Source organism: Pseudomyrmex gracilis, unplaced genomic scaffold (genome assembly GCF_002006095.1).
Source record: "Pseudomyrmex gracilis isolate BER0280 unplaced genomic scaffold, ASM200609v1 scaffold_157, whole genome shotgun sequence".
Classification (NCBI taxonomy): Eukaryota; Metazoa; Arthropoda; class Insecta; order Hymenoptera; family Formicidae; genus Pseudomyrmex; species Pseudomyrmex gracilis.
The window spans coordinates 202,811-226,304 of NW_018020741.1; the positions used below are offsets into that span (position 1 = coordinate 202,811).

Genomic DNA, 23,494 nt, shown 5'->3' on the forward strand with positions numbered 1-23,494 from the left:
GAGCCTGCAATGCGCAGTCTGATCTGAGAATTGAACCCTACTTTAAAACTTTAGCAGGAAAAAAAGAAATTTTGGACTATAGCAGTGTCAAAGTAGGATCTACTTTCTCTCTTACTTCTACATAAAAAAAAGAAAAATTGAGGTTCAATGTAGACGCTAAATTTTGACTCGGGAATAATTTAAAGCAAAAGATATTCAATTTCGCAATAAATTCTTGCGAAAATAACTCGTGTGAAAAAAATTTTGTGATTTTTAAGACCCTTTAAAGATTTGTATAGAGAAAAAACGAATATATATTCATTTTTTTTCTCTTTTTGAGAACTATATACACTTATTTACGTGCGTTAATGCATACGGAAGTGTATCGAAGCGATATTGCGCGATCAAGAAGAAAGTTTCAAGCGCGAAATTGATTCCCGTAAACGATACGCAATTGGGCTAATGCAATCAGACTTCTTCGGAAATTCCAGACAAAAATCCCAGATTCCAAGATAAAAATTCTACCGACTCGAAGATTTTCTATGAATTTTTAATCGCGCACGTCCGCGGAACCGCTCGCGCGAATCCGGGATTTTCCACCTTACGTCCCGCACGTGGAATAAGATGCGAATCTACGAAACGTCGTTAAAGTATCGGGCGAACGTGACGAGAAATACTCGTTGCGAGAAGAGCGATCGAAGAGGTTACGCGTATCGAAGGTTTACATGTGATCGCAACATTTGTCGCGATTTTAGCGACAAAAAAAAAAAAAAAAAAAAAAAAAAAAATTTGTTCTCGCCCAAACAAATTTGGACCGAATGCAAGTCGCGCCGCGGGTTGCAAAGGCGTGTGCGGCAATTTTGTTGAGCAAATGGAGAAAAAAGCAAATGGAGAAGTGTATGTATAATCTCAAGATGTGTGTTTTTTTTTTTTTTTATGAAACACACATTTCCATACGGCAATCTCATCTTTATTTCCACCTGCATTAGGGTTAACAGGCTCACGCTATAGTCACATTACAGTTTCATCTGTTTACCGTACTGGACGGGGCGTTTCTCTGCTTAAACGCGCTTCAGAGAATAAATCTCTCTTTATCCCGAAAAAAAAAAAAAAAACAGGGACACCATTGTGCGCTTATTTTCACAGAATATCCGAGCAATTTTCACACCCACGGTTGATTTTACATATCCGTATCACATCCTTTGAGTCGTTCGCACGCGTTTTCAGCGCTGTTTAAAACGCTTCCCGGGATCGATCTTCGTCTTCTTCTTTCTCTTTTTTCTCTTTTTCTTTCTATTTCTGTTTTTTCGTTTCTGACCGCACATTGAAAATAACGACGGGTGATATGTATCCGTCGGACAGACGAATAAACGCGCAGCGAGGCGGCGCACCGCGACCTCGCTCTATAAAATATGAATATAAGCCAGTAAGTGCAAACCTCGCACTACGAAGAAAATTTCTCCGCAGTCGTTTGCAACGCACAGTTACTTATTTATCCGTACGTAAGTGAGCTGATACTAGAGAGAGAGAGAGAGAGCACGCGCAGTAGTGAGGATCATTACGAGCGTTTCCGGTGTAACGAATAATTAATATTCCGGCAAAAATCCAAATATCCGGGTCGGAGAAGAAAAGAAGGTAAACGCAAATGTTGTTTTACTGATGTTGGGTATCTTAGTTTAATTAAATGTCACCCACGGGCGATTCCTTCGATAATGGAACAAGACCTTGGAGTAGGGTTCCTCGTACTGCAAGACGATGAAGTTCTTAGAGCTGTGTTTGAGCGTGCAACTAACAGCTCGAAGCAGCACCGCGGTGCAAATTCAATTCCTCCCTGATCGGCGAGGACTTAACCATACCACTGTCGCAAACACAATCAAAATTTCTGTTACGGAACATCTACGGCGGTTGGCGTCTACGTAGAAATCGATTAATTGGAAACCACCGCGCGAGAGAGAGCGCTGTTCGAACAGAGAAGCGAATATCGAAACAATTAAGAGTATATCGAGATATACATATATATATAACATATATATATATATATATATATATATATATGTTATACATATAATTATTCAGATACATGCAGTGAGTTTCAATTATTTAAGTGAAGCTGATGACGTCACTTTTTCCCGCCGAAATGTAGTTTCTCTTCGATCAATCGAAACGAAATTCGATAAACCGCTTTTGAAAACAATATTGCCGTCACAAATGGAAACTGGATCATCAATTACTGCAATTTCCGCAAGTTGGAAATGAGAATTGAGGAAAGTTTATTGTTGCTGTTTCCTAAGCTCGTCCGAATCGATGAAGACTACCGAGTGACATTCCTCTGTTGCTCAGGACTTACTCCCTGGCGTAAACTTTCGCAACGACTCTTCTACGTGACACTTCCCCGGTAAACTTAAAGTTTGACAAGCGGAAGATATATCCTTGAAAGGTGAGAGGCGGCATTGCCTCTTAAGTGATTGTCTAAGGAAAGAGCCTCGTTTGCGAATGGAACGGCGTTTCCCGAAGTTAGATGACGAAGCTAATGCGGGATCTTTAGATCGCTTACAAGCGATTTAATTGTTCAACTTCATCATTCTTCTAATTAACCGTTTTGACTCTTTTTCGAATCGATTTCTCTCGAAACGAGTTCTTTTCTTGTCCATATATTAAGAAACAAATAATTCTTTTGCAATTATCTTCGTCTCGTATATATAATTCTCTCTCTCTCTCTCTCTCTTTTTCACTTTCTCCTCCATCTCTTTCTCTCCCATAAAGTTTTAATAAAAATTTGTTTGTTCGAAGCCTTGTCTTTTAAATTATTCTCATCTCTCACAAAGACGGTGATGTAATGTTCTCGAAGTTTGTGTATCTCGCGACGAAACTTATGTATTAAAAGTTAAGTAGTTACTTTGCCAGTAATGGACAAAATTGGTGCATCGTAGAGAGAGTTGATGGGAATTTGGAAACGACCGTTAATCCATTGGACTAACCGTCCTTCGTCATGTAGGTGAACAATGGCGCTGGTAGAACTTCGAAACACGGTCTATCCATTTTAGTAGTTTTCGGAGGATCAGCTCGATCGGCGAATCGCTCCGAAATTTAGTTTTGCAAAATCCCCCATCTTGTTCTACAAATACCGCTCTTAAAATAAACGCTTTACACAAGTTGCGCAACAAAAATTTAATTCGATATTCATTTATTATTATATATATATATATATTATTGTAAGCGAAATACACATATTGTGGTGTACTAATTCACTCTACTTGTGTATAACATTAATAACAACAATTATATACTTTGTTAGCGGAACGTAGTTTCTAATTTGGAAATATTATTTTAATATATGACATTATATATATATATATACGCGTTATATTGCGCTAATTACGTTAATACAACACGTGTGACGTCCGCCTGTGTGTACACGGACAAAAAAATGATGTCGAATCAACGGTATCGGTTTAATTGAAATATATCCTGTTGACGCAACATCAATATTGTTGCACTACACACGGTAGTTGCTTTAAGAATCTAGACGTTAAATTAATCGCACACGCAATTGAATGAACTATTTATTTTTGCGGCAGCCCGTAACATCAACTTTAATTAAAGCAACTCCATTTTTTTTCTGTGTAACAAAGTGCTTGAAGAATAAATTTGCCACTGTGCCGCGTGACGTTATACGTTATATTTTCGCATTAGGCGAATCGTAATTTTTCTTGCTGTTCTTACGACCGAGATCCGAAATGCAACAAAAAAACAAAAGAAAAAAAACAAAAATTGTATCATAACGTTTGATGCTATTAGTTTGATGTTATAGCGTCAGCTTTTCCAGTGCATACGCATAAATCCTCGCGAAATCACCGTGGCAATAAATTCGATATCACCCGTTCCCGATGGATCTCCGATTGGACCAAAAACATTTCGGTTCCACTTTGGCGAAACCATTTTTCGTTTAAATTCTCATCGAAATCCGTATATTTATGGACGACACGTCGATACAAAACGGGGGGAGGCGCGGAACATACCAGATTTACGATTAAACTCAGTTGACTATGGCTGACGCGGTCAAAAACGGTCATTTTGTCACACACATATCGCGCGAAACGGGGGGGGGGGGAGGGTAGCAGACAGAAAAGTGCATTTTAATTCTGTTTGATGTCGCACAATCGAACTTTGAAAAACTGTTAATCCAGAAAATCTCGAGCGTTTTATTTAGGAAAGAAACTTCGTCAACATTCGCGCATCGCGCAATATGCAATATCTCTACGTTTTATTCCTTTTTTCAATTTCATTTTACGTATGGTCGGGTTATAAATAACACACGCGCGGCTTTGATATCAACTAAGTTGCAGCGATTTTTGTACTTATAGTTCACTTTGGACGTTAACGCTTTTCCGTTTCAGTCTTTTTTTATTGCTCTTCAAATACAAAACAAAGATAGATTTGTGCGTGTGAGTCGCACTTTGCGCGATACGTGAGATGTTTTTTACGAACATAATATTGCAAATTAGAAAACATACATATATATATACATACATACACACATTCACGCGATACTGTGTTCGATGTCACAATCAGTGCGCGTAATATAATTTGCGATATTTTCGAAACTTGATAAACTTTGATTTTTTTTATTTTATTGAAATAACCACATTGAGTAAATATTAAATATTAATTAAATATTAATATATAAACAATAATATGTGATAAATAATACGACAAAATAATAATACGATGCTGTGCGTATTAGTTTCGCACAAAGCGTTCGTTTGTCATTTTTTTTTCACGTACTCACCTTGCCGAAATTCGAGAGACCACCGATTTGAGGCACTTGACCGGGTTCATCCGCCGTGCTGCAGTCTGCCCTAACGAACCAACAGGTCAGTAACTCAGCAGCGACAATCGTGAACGTTATTGCGATAGAAATCCTCTCTCTAATCACAGGTTTCCACACTCTCTCTCTAATGCTAACGATAACGGCAATAGTATTATTCGCGGGACAGTAGCGCGCCGCAATAGTTACGATTCACAATCATGCCGCAACTAACTCGTCTCTATTCCGAATGACCTCGGGAATATTCTAGTTAACTTCATTATTAAATTTTCGTGTGTTACGCAATGTAAGCCCCGACCGCTCGTTAGCTTCAATCTATTTCTCGCGTAACGCTATCAAACGTTTTATTTAATATAATCTATTTAATTTTTTCTTACGAACGTTTGAATATTCTATACAAAAAACAAAAAAAAAAAAATAATTCAGAGAAAGGACAAATAGTTTTTCCAAAAATATGTAAATTTCAACGTGACAGGCAGATTGGAACTAAATACACAGGTGTTGTCGTGCGAATATGTGATGGTAATATTATTTATTCATGATGTGTATATAAATAACGTATTAATTCTTAAATAACTAATCATAATCTTTAAAACTCACTAACCAATGTTATAAAAATTTAAAGTTTAATTAATTTAAAGGTCCTCCCAACCAAATAAATTTTATACTCATTATAAATTCAATAAACAAAATAAAACTTATAAAATTCTATAGGGTCTTCTCGTCCCCCATTCCTAAATCTCAGCATTTTTACTGAAAATTTAATTTATAAAAAAACAACTAAATAAAGTATAAATCTCATCAACTCATTCATCCCAGCCTCTAATTAAAAGGCAATTTATTATGCTACCTTTGCACAGTTAGATTACTGCGGCCATTGAACGATCTGTAAGTTAACATATTAATCTTATTTTTCGCGCATTTACTTTTATAAAAAAATCTTAATATCTTGCTATATTATATTTGTGGAATTTGATAAAGACCTAAACCGAAGGTCGAAACGTTATTTATATACATCGTGAATAAATAATATTACCATCATACATATTCGCACAACAACACCTGTGTATTTAGTTCCAACTGTCACGTTGAAATTAAAAACAAAAAAAATGTATAAGAGATCTTTTTGCGCTTAACTGTGACATATTGAGGAACAAAAAAAAAACGTTACACTCTATCCGTTTCAATTTTACTTCTTTTTTTTTTTCACAGCCGATTAGGCTAAACGCGGAAAAGCTAAATCTATAAAAAAAAAAAAAAAAAACCGAATCGCCTTTCGGTTTTATCGCACGTAAAATTCGAGATAAGCGCGTGTCTAACGCTCTCTCGTCAGATACTTGGAAAACTATCACACGCGGCGAAAAATTTGAGAAATTATTCGCACGTTTTTTTTTTAACTCCGAACATTTCTCCACGAGTCAATTGAATTTTGAAGCTCTTTCCTACAACGTTTTTTACACTTATTGTTAATTGAATTCTGTCATGTGATACAGCTAACGCGTTTCGTCAAATTGAACTGGGTCTTGTGTGAAAAGCATCTGTTAGTTTTCGTATCAGCGAGAGAGAAACAAGTTTCTCTCTAATGTTTTCCCAGAAGTCACTTTCGTCGAACACACACGCACGCACACACACATGTCCTTTTAGGTGCACGACGTCGCGTCGCAGCAACCCCTAACGCGTTCCAATTCGCCGTGGCATGCAACGCGAATCTAATCGCGATAACAACCGGCTCGCGCTCACGGAGGAAAGGGGAAGGAGGGTTAAATATATCTTGTGTAGATGGGATTACGCGCGCGAGAGAGAGAGAGAGACATACGACGTGCTCTTCAGGTCACTACCGGCTCGAGGACTCGCGGTAATACCGTGCTGACAATCGGCGCGCATTAGCGTCCGTATACTCTAAGCCGTTAGAAGCGAACGGAGCAATGACACGGCAGTGGTAATGGCAGCGATAATCGATAACAACTGAGTCATCAGCCGCGACATCCTCGACGATTCGAGATCCGTTCCAAGTTTCGCGAAACACGCGCCATTAAATCACCGATATGGCTGCCTTCTCTCTCTCGTTTGCCAGAAATCGATGCTTTATGTGTGTGTGTGTATGTATATGTGTATGTGTGTGTGTGTGTGTGTGTACACGAAACGTTGTTGTACATTTTTTCGGATCGAACTTAATCGCGCGCGCAACACTCGACGACGCGATGCGCCGCGCTCTCATTCCTGTCGCGAATGACGATACTATTTGACAAATGTATTATCGTCGCGCGGCGCTTTATCTAAAAATGCTTGAGGATTCGGTGATATTTTTTCGTATGGTCGCGCATTGCAATTGTTTCATTTTTACACGCTCTTAAAATATCCGCGTAATATATTGTGTTATCAATATAGATTGTCCGATGAAAGTTTGACCAAGCTGAAGCAGAAGCGGAAGATAGAAGGTAAAAGAAAAGCGGAAAAAAAGCAGATGGAGCAATATGTAACCGCGCTTTTATTGCTTGAAAAAACTTCGAGCGTTGTTTAATTTATAATATTATTTAATATGAAAATCTCATTTTTTTTATATTCAATTAATTTAATTCATTCATTCTCAATTCTCTGACTCGCGCAATAGAGAGACAAAAAAAAATATATCTCTCATAAAACTCGGCGTCTTTTATCTAATATTATCATAGTTTTTTTAGCGTGGAATAAAAAGTGTTTTGTTTTTTTTTCTTGCTTTATTATTATTATTATTAATGCGCTCTTTCCTTCTCAACGAAACAATCGAGTTGCGCGAAAACAAAAACAAATCGTTTCACGCTTTTAAATCTACGATCTCCAACATTGGAAAACTGCTGCGTGCGAACACATAGGGTAAAAGACTCAATTACTGTCACCTGTCCAATTACTGTCGCCCTAAGCTATTTTATTTAAAATATTAAATAAATCCTAAAAAGTTATGCGCGAAAACAATCTAACGTAGAATTTTAAGTGCAATTAATATAACAAAAAATCTCCAGCACTCAACATTCTTTTCTCATTTCGAAATGGTGAAACAGACCTTCCAGCTAAGAAACCAAGGTGGGTTGAATAAAATCAAATAGAATCCAAAACGGAGATCAGAGGAACGTTTCGATCTTTATTTTTTTAGATCATCATCAGCCTCACTGGCTTCCGTCCAAGAAACCAAGGTTGAGACCAACCTTGGTTTCTTAGCTGTGGAAGGTCTATTTCACTATTTTCTCATTTCTTTCATTTTAGGGGGTGACAGTAATAGCTCTCGCATCGTTTCTTTTTTAATTATTAAATTTATAAACAAAAATAGAGATTTTGAGAGGCGGTATTATTTTGTTTCTTATATCAGAGACATCGAATAACATCAGATAAAAAGAAAAACACATGTTTTTAATAAATAAGTAGTTAAAAACAATTCACTAACGTCAGAGTTTATTATTCAGATGACAGTAATTGGGTCTCTTACCCTAGTCACGAGCAGCAAAAATGATTTATGATCGAGATAGATACTTCTTTTTTGTTAACAGATCCTTAGTTTTTCTTGTTGAGTTGAACTTTCAAGATAAAGTATTTAAAAGAGACGTTGACTCCACGTAAATTCTGTTCAAGTGCACACGTGCGGATTACACTTTGTACTAGCGATTAACCGTGCCGTTGCTAAAAGGTTAAATCAGTAAGTATTTTTAAAACTAAAACGCTCGTTATTTTCAAAAAACAAAAAAAACAAAATACAATAAAAACAACCAAAGACCTCAAACGTATGCTATTTAAATATTTTTATTCATTCGTTACACATACGCGTATAAAAAATATTATTACTCTCATGAAAATTTCTATTTACGTCGCGCAAACTTTTTCTCGAATTAAAATCACGGTATAAATATTGTTTATTTTGTAATTGATAGTTTAAGTTAACAAGAATTTTTGAATTTACAACAACGTTGAAAAAAATTAATACGTAAAATAAAAAAATGGTGCTCGTTAAATTAAAAAAAATTAATTGTTAATTACTTTGTTGGATTACTATTAGAGTAATACTATTACAGTACCTTAGGTAAGAAAGGCGTGGGAAGAAGGATTCCCTCGGGTGTCTCGTTTTTACTACCGGTATTAAAGCAGATCGGGTCAATTTGAATCGAAAAGTCTATGTACCATTTTGCAAAATTCGCAATAATTATTGAGTTGGTATTTAAAATATATGTGACCCAACGAACATCTGGAAAGCGATGGTTCGAACTCTATAGGAGCGCGCGTGTATGATTTTCAGTTGTGAAAATCAGTTGATCGCAAGAAGTTGCTCCGGTTCTTAAGCTCCGGTTGTTAGGGGATTGCATGAAGTAAATTATTTTTTACTAAAAATCGTACACGTCCACAGAGTCCGAATCCTCTTACTTTCTACGCGCTCATCGAGTCATATTTATTAATTAATTAGTCAATAAATATTATACGAATTTTACAAAAATGGCAAATGAAAGTCTTTTTCATTCAAAAATTGATTCGATCTTCACACTTCGGTTTGGTCAACATTTTTTCAGACACGTTGTATATATATATATACACACGCAGTCACGTTAATCTGCACGGAATTTATCACGTTGTACGCGAGATTTAATTGCAAAAGGATGGATAAGCAAGAGACGCGGGATTGCGTGAAATATGTCGGCTGTCGGTTTCGGAAGGAAATAAATTGCGTTGAGCACTGACGCGTCTATTGTTAACGATTTTTATCGATACAAGCTTTGCGCACGCTTTTATACTTCTGAGGGTGTATTTTTCTGTGAGTTGAATATAACACATAAACAAGTCGAGCGAGTTGATCACCGTCTTGCGTGATCCCCCATTATGCACCGCGTAATGACGCGTTTATAATGACCGGAGTGTTATTCGACAAAAAAAAATTTAATTCGAAATGTTTTTTCATTCTTAGATACGAAAAATTTTGAGGTCATCTTAAAACGCAAACATTTCAGATAATTTTATTCTTCTGGATAATTTTGATACGACGAGAGCAGTTGCAATTTAATTAAGTAAAACGTGTTTTAATTTAATCTAGTACCGAGCAAAGTTTTTTTGAAAACCGCCGTTATAAATTCTCTCCAACCGGAGAATTTTAACGTTTTCAGATAGGTAATTATACCCACAGAATTATATCTGCGCCGAAAAAATTGTATTCTTGTTTTGAGGATGTCCCACTTACTTCAAGTATATTTTATACTAAAATAGGCGCCACGAAGAGTTTCTTATTTTAAGAGGAAAATCCTCTAAATAGTAATATTGATAAGAATATATACTGATTAGAATATAAAAAGCCTTTATATAGAAAAACATATATATCTCACTATCGAAAAAGACTATATTCTTAAATTAAGAATATATTCTTAAATAAAAAATATATTTTTAATTTCAGAAGAATATCATCTAAAATCTTTAAGAAGATTTTTTAAGTATAAAATCTTCTACTTACAAGAATATAATTTTTTCGGTGCGCGCGGAATAAATTATAACAAACATACTTGTCGAATTTGCGCCAAATGAAGAAAGTCCGTGATAGAAAATATAAAATCTGTTTCGGTCATAAACGCGCGCGATAGCGCGGCAAAATCGATTTATAATAGAGCATCGGATTCTTGACTCGCGTCACATCGTAAAATACAACGTGCTACCATAAAACCGAAAACTACAACGCGGAGAAGGTGAGACGGATAAATCAAAGCTCTTCTCGTCTCTCGCTCGTTGAAAGAGCGTCGCATTGGGAATGCGCGATGTGTTTCGCGATCAGTTTGTGCTCTGAAAGTTTTTTATTGCACTTCTCCTGTGCGGAGTCGACGTCTCGTGAAAAGGTCGTCGCCACTCGCGAGTTCGTTCCATTGTTTACCACGTATATAGTAATATTTCTACGGTACTGTGTGTGTCTGTTGTGCGGCAGCAGCTGAAGCAGATGACTTGCAACCTTCACATGTATGTAATCTCCGCGCGTTTCAATGTTCTTTCCCCAACACGAGAACGAACTAACCAACCAACTACTCGACGTAAAAAAAAAAAACAAAAAAAAGAATCACCCGGTAGATTACCTCGCTCTAATATCTATATTGCGATACAACATAACAAACATAAGTTTATTTTTATTTATTTTTTTTATTGGAGTAAATTTCATTATTTAATGTGTATTAGTATATTTATTTTATACACGTACATATATATATTTAATACGTATATACATACGTATATTCTGATTTTTCATGTTTTTGCATATTTTTCTAAAAAAACTGGAACATAAATAAATTATTACATTTCAGTTTTACAAAAAATGTTAAATGAAATGTTAAAAGAGAGAGAGGCGAATCTTCCATGTGAATTTTACTAGAAACATTTTCCTCTTTTTATTTATTTATTTTCACGAGAGCTGGTTGGATATATTTGTTTTTGTTTTTCCTAAACGTAAAAAGCTTGTGCAAGTTGTATTTTGCGCAAATGAAAATGTTGCGTCGAACTTGAAACATTTTGAAAACACACAAAGGCTTTGGTTTAAAAAAAACAACAACGTAATACCGAACGACCTTGGGTAAAACTGCGATCCCGCGACATTGCAAATCGCTATCTCTTTTGCTTCGGCATTTGAAAAGCCGCGGCGGCGGCGGCGGCGGTCTGGTGGTAATACCGTAAAACTAGCGTTGCGCGCACGTTGAATTTCGCGGATTACATACGCGCATCGCAGTAACGTTATGGGGCGTTGATCTTACGGTCCGCGTGTGAGAACTCTTTTTTTTTTTTTTTTTTTTTTTTATTATGGGAACTTTAATCCGTTTACGTTAAACGTTTTACTGCTCGCGTTCAAAGCGATAGCTTTTAATGCCCGAGAAATGAACGAAACCGGTACACACAGTTTCGAATTACTACCACCACCGACCGAGTATTTCGTTCCGGAGCGCCGGGATGAAAAGTCCCGGCTGTAAAGGCACTGCCGATTGCATCTGTGGCGTTATTACGCAGCTTGCGGTCCATTTTCACCGGGGCCGAACGATAAAATTCTACACCGTGTGTGTAATCGCCGTTCACGCATCAACGCGCGTCGAGCCATCTGCATATACTTTTATCTCGGTCTACCGACACTCACGGATTTTATTCGTCAGTTTCATTTTCACCGACCGCCTCCGCGTGTCCGCCAAATATGTAACGTTTTCACAAAAAGCCAAAAAAAAAAAACACGAAGTGATCATTAATCAATTAACTCGCACACAAACTTTGATAACATTTGATACGTAACGTGTTCACGAGCGAGCGCGTGTCGTTTATTCGCGTTGAAAAAGTGAACAAATTAAAAATATATACAATATTTAAAATTATAATCGCGTCGAACATGAAAAGGTCATTAAGCGACGCAACGCGCGCGATTTTCACTTTAATCGGATCGCGTTTGACGCGTTTTAACGCCTTGATTTGCGAGGGGGGGGAATGGATTTATTTGCAGTCGGGAAAACTCAACGCGATTAGAGCTTTGAATTTGTGCGTGTTGTGTGTTGCGAGCGCGAAATGCGCATAATGGGGGACGACGTTTAATGGAATTGCTGCTCTTACGATCTCTCGCAAAAAAAAAAAAAAAAAAAAAGTAACGCGCCGCGGCAGCAGCGCGAGAAACACCAGCGCTGACGCATTTTGTTTCCGCTTCTCTTATCGTCTTCTCGCTCTCGCCGTTGTAATCGCGATTATATATTAACATTCTTTATTTATTTATTTTTTTTTTTGTGCGCTGGCACACTCACCAAGGCGTGTTGCACGTGTGCGTGAGGGTGAGATATCTGGCGCCGAGCTCGTACAGCATCCTCAGGACCGCGAGACTCGCTCCGACCGCGTGGCCCCCTTCGACCCCTATCAGGCTCGCTAATCTACCCTCTTTGTGCGCTCTCTCGATACCTGAAAACCATATCATTATATAAATGTACTTCTGCCGTATATATCCTTCCTCCTCCTCCTTGTCGCCGTTATTCACGCGTAACAGCTTAAATCTGGATCTTAGTCTGGAGCTTTGAGTCCTCGTCGCTATTACGGGCCATTAACCCTCCCGACGACGTTTACACACAATGACGTCGTACACACGACTACCTTTCTCGAAATAGCGATCTAAAACCGCATTTCAACAGTTGAATGAAAAATGTTTTTCGTAGCTTCTTTTACGTACTTGACAAAAAATACAGTTTAAAAGTGCGCGCAAATTATTATCAAGGTAAAATATTTTAAGTAATATTTTATAATTTTGTGTCGCATCAAATCTTCGATTACAAAATACAGAAATTCAAAAAAAAAGAAAAAAACTACCATCGATGGTATTATAGCTGCTATTTTATTGTTAGCTACGTCGATTTTGTTTTTACATTTCCTTTAAGCTTGTTTTTTAAGGCTTGGTTAATTACAAAATAATGATTTTGTCAATATAATATTTAAATAAATAATACAAATATTTCTAATATTTAAATAAATAATAATATAAATATTTTTAATATTTAAATAAATAACACAAATATTAATAATATAATATTTAAATAAATAATATTTCGATAATTCCCACTTAATTTTGGTCTTAAATTTTAATCAACGCGTGTGGAAAAATACTGAAATACAATTTATTTTGTCAAAATTTATCACTGCGTGCGACAGTTAATTGAAACAATTATAAATTGGCCATTAGCTGGGTATTTTAGAAACGGACGAATTTAGTTTCAAAAACAGTTCTTGATGAAGATACATTACAGTGGGAATTTAACGCTTTTTGAATATTTAATATATTGTTATAAAATAGAAGACCCTGTATTATTACATCGAGTTCACGCTCGAGTGTGTCCATCAATTTTCCTCGTCGGAAGAATAATCTCGCTTGTGCGAGCTCGCGCACGTAAAACGCAAGTGACACGCGACTCTAATAACAGTTGAAACACCGTTGCATAAAGTTCCAGCCGTGTCTGCGATAAGGTAACGCCGATGATAAGTGGATCCGTGCGGGAGAACTTGGCAAATTCTCTTTTGAACGCGCGCGTACGTACCGCGCGCGATATCACAACGCGCGGAGTCGCGATAAGACGTTCTCAACGCGAACGTAAAAGATTCTGAAACAATTGTCCGATCGAAATTCGATCGCGCGAATGAATAAAAACTTGAGCGTTAAACATTTATTGCCGATACTCTCTCTCTCTCTCTCTTTCTCTGCCTCGCATATATAACAATCCCGCACAATCTTTTGTTTTTTTTTATTTCGCGCGGTCCGAAACGTAAACAATGCGAGAGCGCAAAATTCAATTACGACGCGCACAATGCGCGACGCGCACGGATTATAATTAAGCGAGCTTATCCGATGTCTGCGATCTTCGGATTAATTAAATCTTTTCGAATATTATCCTATCGGGAGGGGAGGAAATAGTTTCATCATCAAGATCGTCGTTAATTACGCGAAGTGTAAATAAAAGTTAATTAACCCCCCCTGGGGTGTGTACCTCGCGTCACTCGTGTCGTTCTTGTTCGAGAGCCCGCGAAATCCGAAAACGGATCGAAGAAAACTCCCAGCCCGAAGCTCTTAATCAGCGAGTAATCGGGGCATTTTGTCAGCGTTGCCGCAAATTCGATCGAACGCGACGCGCATTAAATCGCTTAATCGAATCCGACGGCGCTAGAGATCTGGTCGGATGTGACGGAAAATTCAATTTTGCGGTAACGTCTGCGTTGTAATTTGCTTAAAAATGCTTCATTTAGCGCAACGGCTATATGACAATGTCAATACGTTTGTAAAATAAAATTTTGCAATGTGTGTGTGTGTGTGTGTACGTATTTACGTTTTCTCTTTTACGCGCGAACGAATTCTTTTATCGTCCGTCCGAGTGTATCCGAACGCTAACCCGGCGACTTGCGCGAACGAGTTTGATATAAAAAAAAAAAAAAAAAAAGAAAAAAAACGCGCTAGTAATTTATCATCCAATTACATAGAATTTACGGCGACTAGGCGGAAGTAATACACTTGACGGCCAACGACGGATTACCGCGCTTCTAAAAATATATATATCGTTCCGCAGCAAGGTAACATCACAAAAGCAGCAAGCGGAATATATAATAACGACCTGTGCTCCGCTTCGTTACAATATAAACCGGTGTATATTTTTAATACGTTCAACGTGTGTGTCTCACACTCGCATCGCTCGTCGAGCGATCAATAATTGAAGAGTTAGACGAGAGATAAACGTAAGAATGAGTGTTTTGGAAAAAAATTCAATTTTGCAATTTTCCGCCCCCGCCAGTCCGACGTTCGCATTATCAAAGAACTAGTTATTTAAAATAGCTTTTATCAAGTTATGTTTTTCAATCAAGTCGTTAATGAAAACATTGCGTTTTTTTTTTTTTAAATTACAATATCTTTTACATATGAGCGCAAAACACAACGCCGTTCTCACATCGTCGATATTTTCAAATTATAAATTTCTCAAAGTCCGTTAAAAGATAAAAGTTCGCGCGTTAAAACAACCTATCGGTGGTAAAATTTGCATAATTTTCAGATGCTCGCTATATCTCGTGTTTTACGACAAAAAAGAGAGAGAGAGAGAGAGAGAATATGAGACAAAAAGTTCACTTCTTTGTCCGGACAGCGACATATTATACGAAAACTTTTGTCATATCGATTCGAGTTGCGTCAGATTTGAATCCTTCGACCTTCACCCAGTTTTTTTTTCTTCCCCGCACGCGTGATAAAAAAAAAAAAAGTTCACCTTTCTCAACGATCTCGCGTTTTTCTTTCAAAACGTAATTCAAACACGCGTCTAAACGCCACGTCGTTTGTCGCGTCTCGCGGTGGCGATTTTTGATTTTTGATTTTTTCCTTCCTACCTTCCTACGCTGACGCGTCGTCGACGATTACGCGTTGTATCACGGCTGCTAATAGATGAAACCGACGAAAAAAGAAGCGACTGAAAATGCTCGCTGTCGATGGGTTCCTGATTTAGTGCAACTCGCGATTTATACTTTTGCACCCGTAAAGCCGATACATTCGATTCCACGAGTGTGTCGTGTCGTGTATCGGCGTTCGGCGTGTGTTCCTCGTACGGCACGTGCGTGTATTCGCGCGTGTGTGTGTGTGTTGAAGCGCGCATGAATGAATGCGCGCCGCGACCAACAAACCGGGCGCGCGCTTCGACATTATCGGAGGAGCTATGGGTGGGAGGAAGAAGAAGGAGGCTCTCTTCTCCGTGGTTTCTCAGAACATTCTTTCATTCCTCGTGGAATTTCTCATCTTCCGCGTTCTAGCGTCGTTCCTTTCTTCCATCTGGCAGATTGCTTCGCCCAAAGTGCGATATATTTTGTACTTCCTCGCGCGATCCTCCCGATGTTTCGCGCGACCCCCTTTTTGTGCAGAGAGAGAGAGAGAGAGAGAGATAACGGGGGAACTGTACTGTTTGACGGCGCGCGCGCGGACAAATTTCGCGTGGAAAAAAAATTATTTTCAAAGAATACGAGCGTGCCGCGTTGTTTTTTTTACGGCAACATACGATCGCGGCTATCTCTCTTTATATCAAACACTTCCGCTGTGAAAATTATGAAACAAAGAATGAATTATCCGCGATGAAATAGAGCGCGTGATTTTTTTCCGAAAAAGAGGACGACGCGCGCGCGTCGGCTAAAAATTTAGTTTTTCAAAACTCCCGGACTCATCTCTTTCTCGTTAATTCTCGGATATATATATATATGCCGACGACGGAGCTGATAAGCGAGATGTGTGACACGGGAGAAATTTCTCTCCTCAAAAAATGAAATGTCATTTCCAAGGCGCGCCAAAAATATCGCGCGCGGAAATATAATGCGACGCGAAAAACACGCGTTGGAAGTTGGAAAACGCGGGGGTGGAATCCGCGCAGTAGTCTGAAATATCTCGGCCTTTTAATCAGAGGCGGAAAAAATCCCCAAAAAAATAAAAAAGAAAAAAGAATTGTCGCGGCGCGGAATACGGTGGGAGACGGGCTGTCGGTTTCGTACAATCAGCTGTCCGTATGTATGAACGTACGTATGCGTATTTTATGTTGATTTACATATGCATGTGCGCGGCGACATGCAGTCGTCGACGTTCGGGGTTATCGAACGGGAGTATACCGAGAGATGGGGGAGTACGGGGGGGAGGAGATACACGCCGGACCGACATTTTTCCATTCCAGTTGGAATTTACCACCGCGTGCGCGTCTTCTCTCTCCTCTCGTGTTCCATCATCTTCCCATCGGATTTGCGTTACGCTTAGACAGCGCGCATTGTGACGGCGCGGGACGACAACGACAACGACGACGACGACGACGACGACAACGAAATCCAACGGCAAATATTTGCTCACCAAATACAAGAAATATTTTCCAGAAATATTCCCGCGGCGGGGGCTACGCATCTTCGCGAAATACACAGCGCATTAAAACTAATAGAGAAAATAACGGATATAGTCGCTGTGTGTTTACGTGAAAACACACAGCGTTAAAAGAGAAATAACAACACAATGGAGAAGCGGCGCGGAACAGCTTCGTAACTGTATTATTGACAAATTGTATTATTGACAAACTTGTGTATTTGATGATGATACAAAAACGAATGCGTGACAATCCGACACTATTGGAGTTTACGAGAATCTACGAGGAATATTTCTACAAATATAGTCAGATAGTTTGTAAACATCGTAAAAACAAAAACGCTTTTGAATCTTTTTAATTGTAATTTTTCCAAACATCTACGATGTCACATAAACATTGCAAAACATTGTAAAATATTCAACGATAAAAGTTTTATATACAATAAATACAATAAATATAAAGGTCAATTAGCGAGCATAAAGACCGGGTGTTGGTGGTGTAAAAATGATACACCGAAAAAATTGTATTCTTGTTTTTTGAGGATATCCCACTTACTTTAAGTATATTTTATACTAAAATAGGCGCCAAGAAGAGTTTCTTATTTTAAGAGCAAAATCCTCTAAATAGTAATATTGATAAGAATATATACTGATTAGAATATAAAATGCCTCTATAGAAAAACATATATATCTTACTATCGAAAAAGACTATATTCTTAAATTAAGAATATATTCTTAATTTCAAAAAAATATCATCTAAAGTCTTTAAGAAGATTTTTTAAGTATAAAATCTTCTACTTATAAAAATATAATTTTTTCGGTGTATATATCGTCACTCCCTACGTATAATTCCGTAACTCCAAAACGCAAATTTTAGAGGAGAGCAGTTAAAAGTATAAAGCTTCATATGTTTCCCTATAGTTAGGGATCTTTCGGTTTCAAATTTGTACCTTATTTATGAATATTGTTTTGTAATATTTGGTGACCATAAAGAACATGACTTTCTAAGTGTCATTATGCAATAAACTGAAAATCCCATATGTGACACTTATGTAATTATACGTAGGGAGTGACGATATATATATATACACGTACACTGAAAAAATTGTATTCTTGTTTTGAGGATATCCCACTTACTTTAAGTATATTTTATACTAAAATAGGCGCCACGAAGAGTTTCTTATTTTAAAAGGAAAATCTTCTAAATAGTAATATTGATAAGAATATATACTGATTAGAATATAAAAAGCCTCTAGAAAAACATATATATCTCACTATCGAAAAAGATACTACATTCTTAAATTAAGAATATATTCTTAAATAAAGAATATATTTTCTTAATTTCAGAAGAATATCATCTAAAATCTTTAAGAAGATTTTTTAAGTGTAAAATCTTCTACTTACAAGAATATAATTTTTTCGGTGTACATATATTTAAATAAGAATTGCAAGCGAAACGTTTCTACTCTCACTCTTAAAAGTTATTAAAATTTTCAACTGTAACAATAAATTACACCATCATGGCTTTCAACATTTTTGTAAAATTAACCAAATTATTCGCTTCCTTACCTGAGAAGTGTGTTTATTTTTTCTCAATGTTCACCAATGTGTGTGCGCGCGTGTTCGAGCAAAAGTCTCTCTCTCTCTCTCTCTCTCTCAAAGAATTTCTCTTTCAAAAATAAAAGAGAACCGATGCGAGAGAAACGTTTTCCTTTCGCGCGCGCGGATCGATCTCATTAAACTCTCGCTTTTTTTCTAATCCTTTTGCGGAACCCCGCGTCTGGAAAAACTATTCCAGCGAAGTCATGCCGGAATGGATTCGACGAGTCGAATGTCGAAAGACGCTTCGTAAGACATTCGGAAGTGGAGGTTCTTACGTTAGGAAGAAGCGCGATTGCTCGTTTTCCGGTTCGTGCCTAGGTTCGTTCACGTTCTAAAGTGCATTCTAAATTTTTCAAAAGCAAAGAAGAGACGGGTGTGACAGAAGAAAGCGATGGATGTGAGATAGGGACGCGACTCTCGCGTTGGTTGACATCGCGCCAAGGGATTTCGAATATGTCGAGGACTCGTGCAGAAAGCGTATATACGCGAACGCAATTCGACTACGAAAATTTAAAATTTAACTCTATATAACGACGCGCCGGACAGACAGAGACACACACAGACACCGAGAGCGTGCGAATACACACACACACACGTAGATACACAAGGCACGTGCTGCGGACGACACATTTCCGGAGGCGACGTTTCGGCTGTGCTTTTTATTTTCACGGAGTATCCATCAACATGCGAAAAATGCGAGACGCGGGGATTATATGAAGAGGTCGTCGGCGCAGTGTGAGCGAACGGACGCGGATGTAACGGGGGGGAAAAAATTTTTTTACACACAGAGAAAGAAGAATCTAAAAATTCCGTCCGCTCTCTCGACCCCGAAGGGAAATCCCTTCCCGTAGACTTTTGAGTATAACTTTAAATATCGCCGAGTCCGCGGGGAAATGGATTGATATAGCGAGCAATTATACAAGATTGATCCGGTTGCGCCGGAGAGAGTAGCGCATTAATCTCCGAGCGAAACTCCGGATTATCAAGTAATATGGTCGACATTAAAAGGTTAAGTGGAGTATTCGTTGTAATCCTTCCTCGAATAAATTTTCTCCGTCGAATGAAAAATGGCGGATATTTTAAATAGATGATTCTCGAAAAACTTGGACCGTGTGGATCGCCGCATATTTTTCCGAAAATGCAAAAATGTCGACCGAGCGAGGAGGAAAGAAGAAGTTCGAATTCAATCGAGAATATTTCAAGTATTGAAACGAGTCGAGATCGCGAGCTCGGTCGTTTGCCAAATGTATCGCGGGAACGAACTCTCTCGCGCGACGCGCGTTTTTTTTTTTTTAAATCGCGTTCTCGGAGAAGGTTTAATATCTTATATACATTTTTCCCGTCGCTTTTCATCCCCCCTCTCCCTGTCGCTCGTTTTCAACCGGCTCCGAAAACGCGCGGGCACAACGTACCTTCCGCCGTGGTAACGAGAACCATGTTTTCTGAATGCTTGTTGACCAATCGACGAATAAGGTCAATTTGTTCCAGGGCCAGCTGCACCGAGTCGTGATGTTGCGTCGAGCAGGGAACGTAGGCGGACCAAAACTGCAACAGAGCAAAACCGGAAATATGGGTGAGTTCAAGTGCACATCCATCGATTTGTATTTGTATCCGCTTGCTTTCTCCGATAAAACGCGATTAAATGGCGCTTTTAATCTTTTGATTAATGTTTACCGCACAGATTTTACTCCAATCCGGTATTTATTTTAATCCAACAAACGAGCAATTAAGTGCGTACGAACGATCTGATTAATATTTACTTATTAAAAAAAAAACCAAAAAAAAAAGTAAAAATTTACACACCGAAAAAATTGTATTCTAGTTTTGAGGATATCCCACTTACTTTAAGTATATTTTATACTAAAATAGGCGCCAAGAAGAGTTTCTTATTTTAACACATTGTTGACCGGTCACGAGTTAACTCGTGTTTTTATGGCCGAACGTTGCTGACCGGTCACGAGTTAACTCGTGATGCGTTAAAAAAAAAAAAAAATTAAATTAAATAAAATTTATTAAAGTTTATTTTTATTGTTTTACTTCCACTTCCAATTACAAAATAATAGCCGGTGACATGAGATAAATTTTCAGTAAAATTGTGCCGGTCAACAATGTGTTAAGAGGAAAATCCTCTAAATAGTAATATTGATAAGAATATATACTGATTAGAATATAAAGAGCCTCTATAGAAAAACATATATATCTCACTATCGAAAAAGACTATATTCTTAAATGAAGAATATATTCTTAAATAAAGAATATATTCTTAATTTCAGAAGAATATCATCTAAAATCTTTAAGAAGATTTTTTAAGTATAAAATCTTCTACTTACAAGAATATAATTTTTTCGGTGCATTTATTGTGTTATAATACGCGTATCATTGATACGTTAAATGAGCCAGAGCTAACTAATCGAGAACGATATTCTCCGCCGTAACGTATGGACCGTGCCGAAGCTGAAAATCGATAAAAAAAAACAAAAAAAAAAACAAAAATTATTGCAATTTGTCGCAAAGGATTATCCTTATTCGCAATATTGGTTCGTGAGTTTAGCCGCGTTTTAAAACACGATAACGCGTAATCGCGTTCGTATTCTAATTGCTAGAATATTTCTGACACATATAATGCGCCGCCGCCACCGCCATTTTAATCCCGCATCTGATAACGCTAGAAATAATTAAATGCATATTACAATATATATAGTTCGCAAACACGGCGGCAATTTGCATTTTAAATAACCGGCTATCGGCAACGATCATAAATAATGGAAACTTAAGAGTATCCCATGATAATGCATTCCGAACACAAAGTAAGTACGTGCAACCGCGCTTTCGGTTCGGAATAATTCCGAACGTATCTAAATGCGCGCTCCGACGTGTTACACAGCTACAACGTTTACAAAAGAAGCGGCTTCTCGAGAAAGGCACCGCGACACGCAAAGATCGCGAGCGCAAGTTCTCTTGTGCCTCACACACGCGAGATTCTCTCGCGCGACGATATAATTAGTTCTTCCACTTGTTACGACATCCGTTTGACATTGCGGAACTTGTGTGCGCGCGCGCATATATTTCAACCGGATTATATCGCGCTCAACAACCATCCCGAGAGAGATTAGATTTCGCGAATTTTCCTCCCTTTGCTGCGTCTCGTCGTGCGCGCGCGCGCGCGCACGCACACACGCACACACACGATGTTCTTCTCGGTTTCCGAGAGACAAAGAACGGGTTATTAAACGGAGACAGTTAATAAATTCTTAATCAAGAGAAACACGACTGTCTGATATACCGCGACAGATACGAGACATCGTCGGAACTTGGAAATGAGAAACATTAAGTTCTTTGCTACCCGGTCGCTCAACAACAAGAGAGAGAGAGAGAGTACGAGGTGTGTCTTACTTATTTTTACCGCGAATTTTCCGCATTATGCTCAAGTGGGCGCATCGTCGACTAGAAGTTTTATTTAACAACGCGGGGAAGAGAAGGAAAAATTTATGCCCGAGGCGTGAGGTTGCTCCGTCGCGCGACCGTCGTAAATCAACGACGGACGCGACGAGAGAGAGAGAGAGAGAGAGAGGAGCATATTTCCGGACCGCTTTTTCTGTCTCCCTGTCTCTCAGCTTCTGCGGCCGACAGAAATTGCGGATCTCGCCGAAGTTGCCAAGCAAACGGCGCTAATAGTGACGAATTTAATCTCGCGCGGACCGTATAATTACGGTCGCGTTCGAGAACGTCTGTATTTCGAGTCACTTCGTTGACTTTTGCCGCGCGGCTAATTACGACACGCAAATAATTCATCGGAAAGTTCGGAGCCTACGTCCGGGCTTCACGTCGTGATGGCGCCAAACGCGAAAACAGCTCTTGCTTACGGCAACTTTTAACTCGTGTAATTACTTTCGTTTACGGTCGGATAATTGCTTATGGGTGCGCGACAGTGCGCTCGAAAACGCGGGACTTTGCATCATCATCGAGTACGCACGCGGTTGACAAGTGTTGTATAATCACACACACACACACACATACACACACACAGTCAGTCTGATAGTGTAAAATACGTTTTAGTTTGTTTGCTGATAAAAAATTAGCTGATCAAGTTTTTACAATTGGCCTCTGTGTATCAGATATTACACAGTACAAAAATCGTGCGTCAAAATGTAGAACTTTTCTTGTGTTACGACGTTTTTTGATTATTACTTCAATGTAAAATCAACATAATCCTGATATGTTATTATTTTTTTTAATCTTTTCACGCGTTAAATTTATGTTAACTTCACAAGTTAACATTTTTTGCATGTCATTTAAAAATGGAATATTGTTTAAGCGCTTTTAACGCAACGATTTCAATTAATCTAGATGTCTCAAAGTCAATTTAACACTAGATATCAGGGACTTATACCGATATGCAAAATACCGGTATTTTACCGATATTTTTGGGTAATGATATGAAAACCCTTATGCAAACCGAAATGCAGATATACCGGTATGACGTCATACCGGTATACGATAATACCGGTATATTTACCTATATTTACCTATATTTACCGATAATTTTTTCGTGATTTTTTAAAAGTAATATCTTAAAACTATAAGTGTTGTCATTATGTTGATAACACTCTTTTTAAGCGATTGATATTATATTAAGAAACTAACAGAAGACGATTTTTACAATTTATATATAAATTTGTCCAATACGAAAACATGGGCCAGAGAAAAGCAAATTTTGTACACGAGTATTTCCAGTA

The 23,494-nt window shown here is 38.1% G+C and overlaps 1 protein-coding gene across 1 annotated transcript in view; it reads right to left on the reverse strand.

Moving 5' to 3' along the window:
• The window catches only part of LOC109857407 (dipeptidase 1), a 124,933-nt gene that overhangs the window by 68,351 nt on the left and 33,088 nt on the right, over window positions 1–23,494 (reverse strand). Inside the window, exons 3-5 of the mRNA XM_020433682.1 lie at window positions 20,171–20,303; window positions 12,562–12,712; window positions 4,769–4,838 (exon numbers count right to left, since the gene is read on the reverse strand). Of these exons, the coding sequence (XP_020289271.1) occupies window positions 4,769–4,838; window positions 12,562–12,712; window positions 20,171–20,303 (354 nt within the window). The remainder of the gene's footprint in view (window positions 1–4,768; window positions 4,839–12,561; window positions 12,713–20,170; window positions 20,304–23,494) is intronic.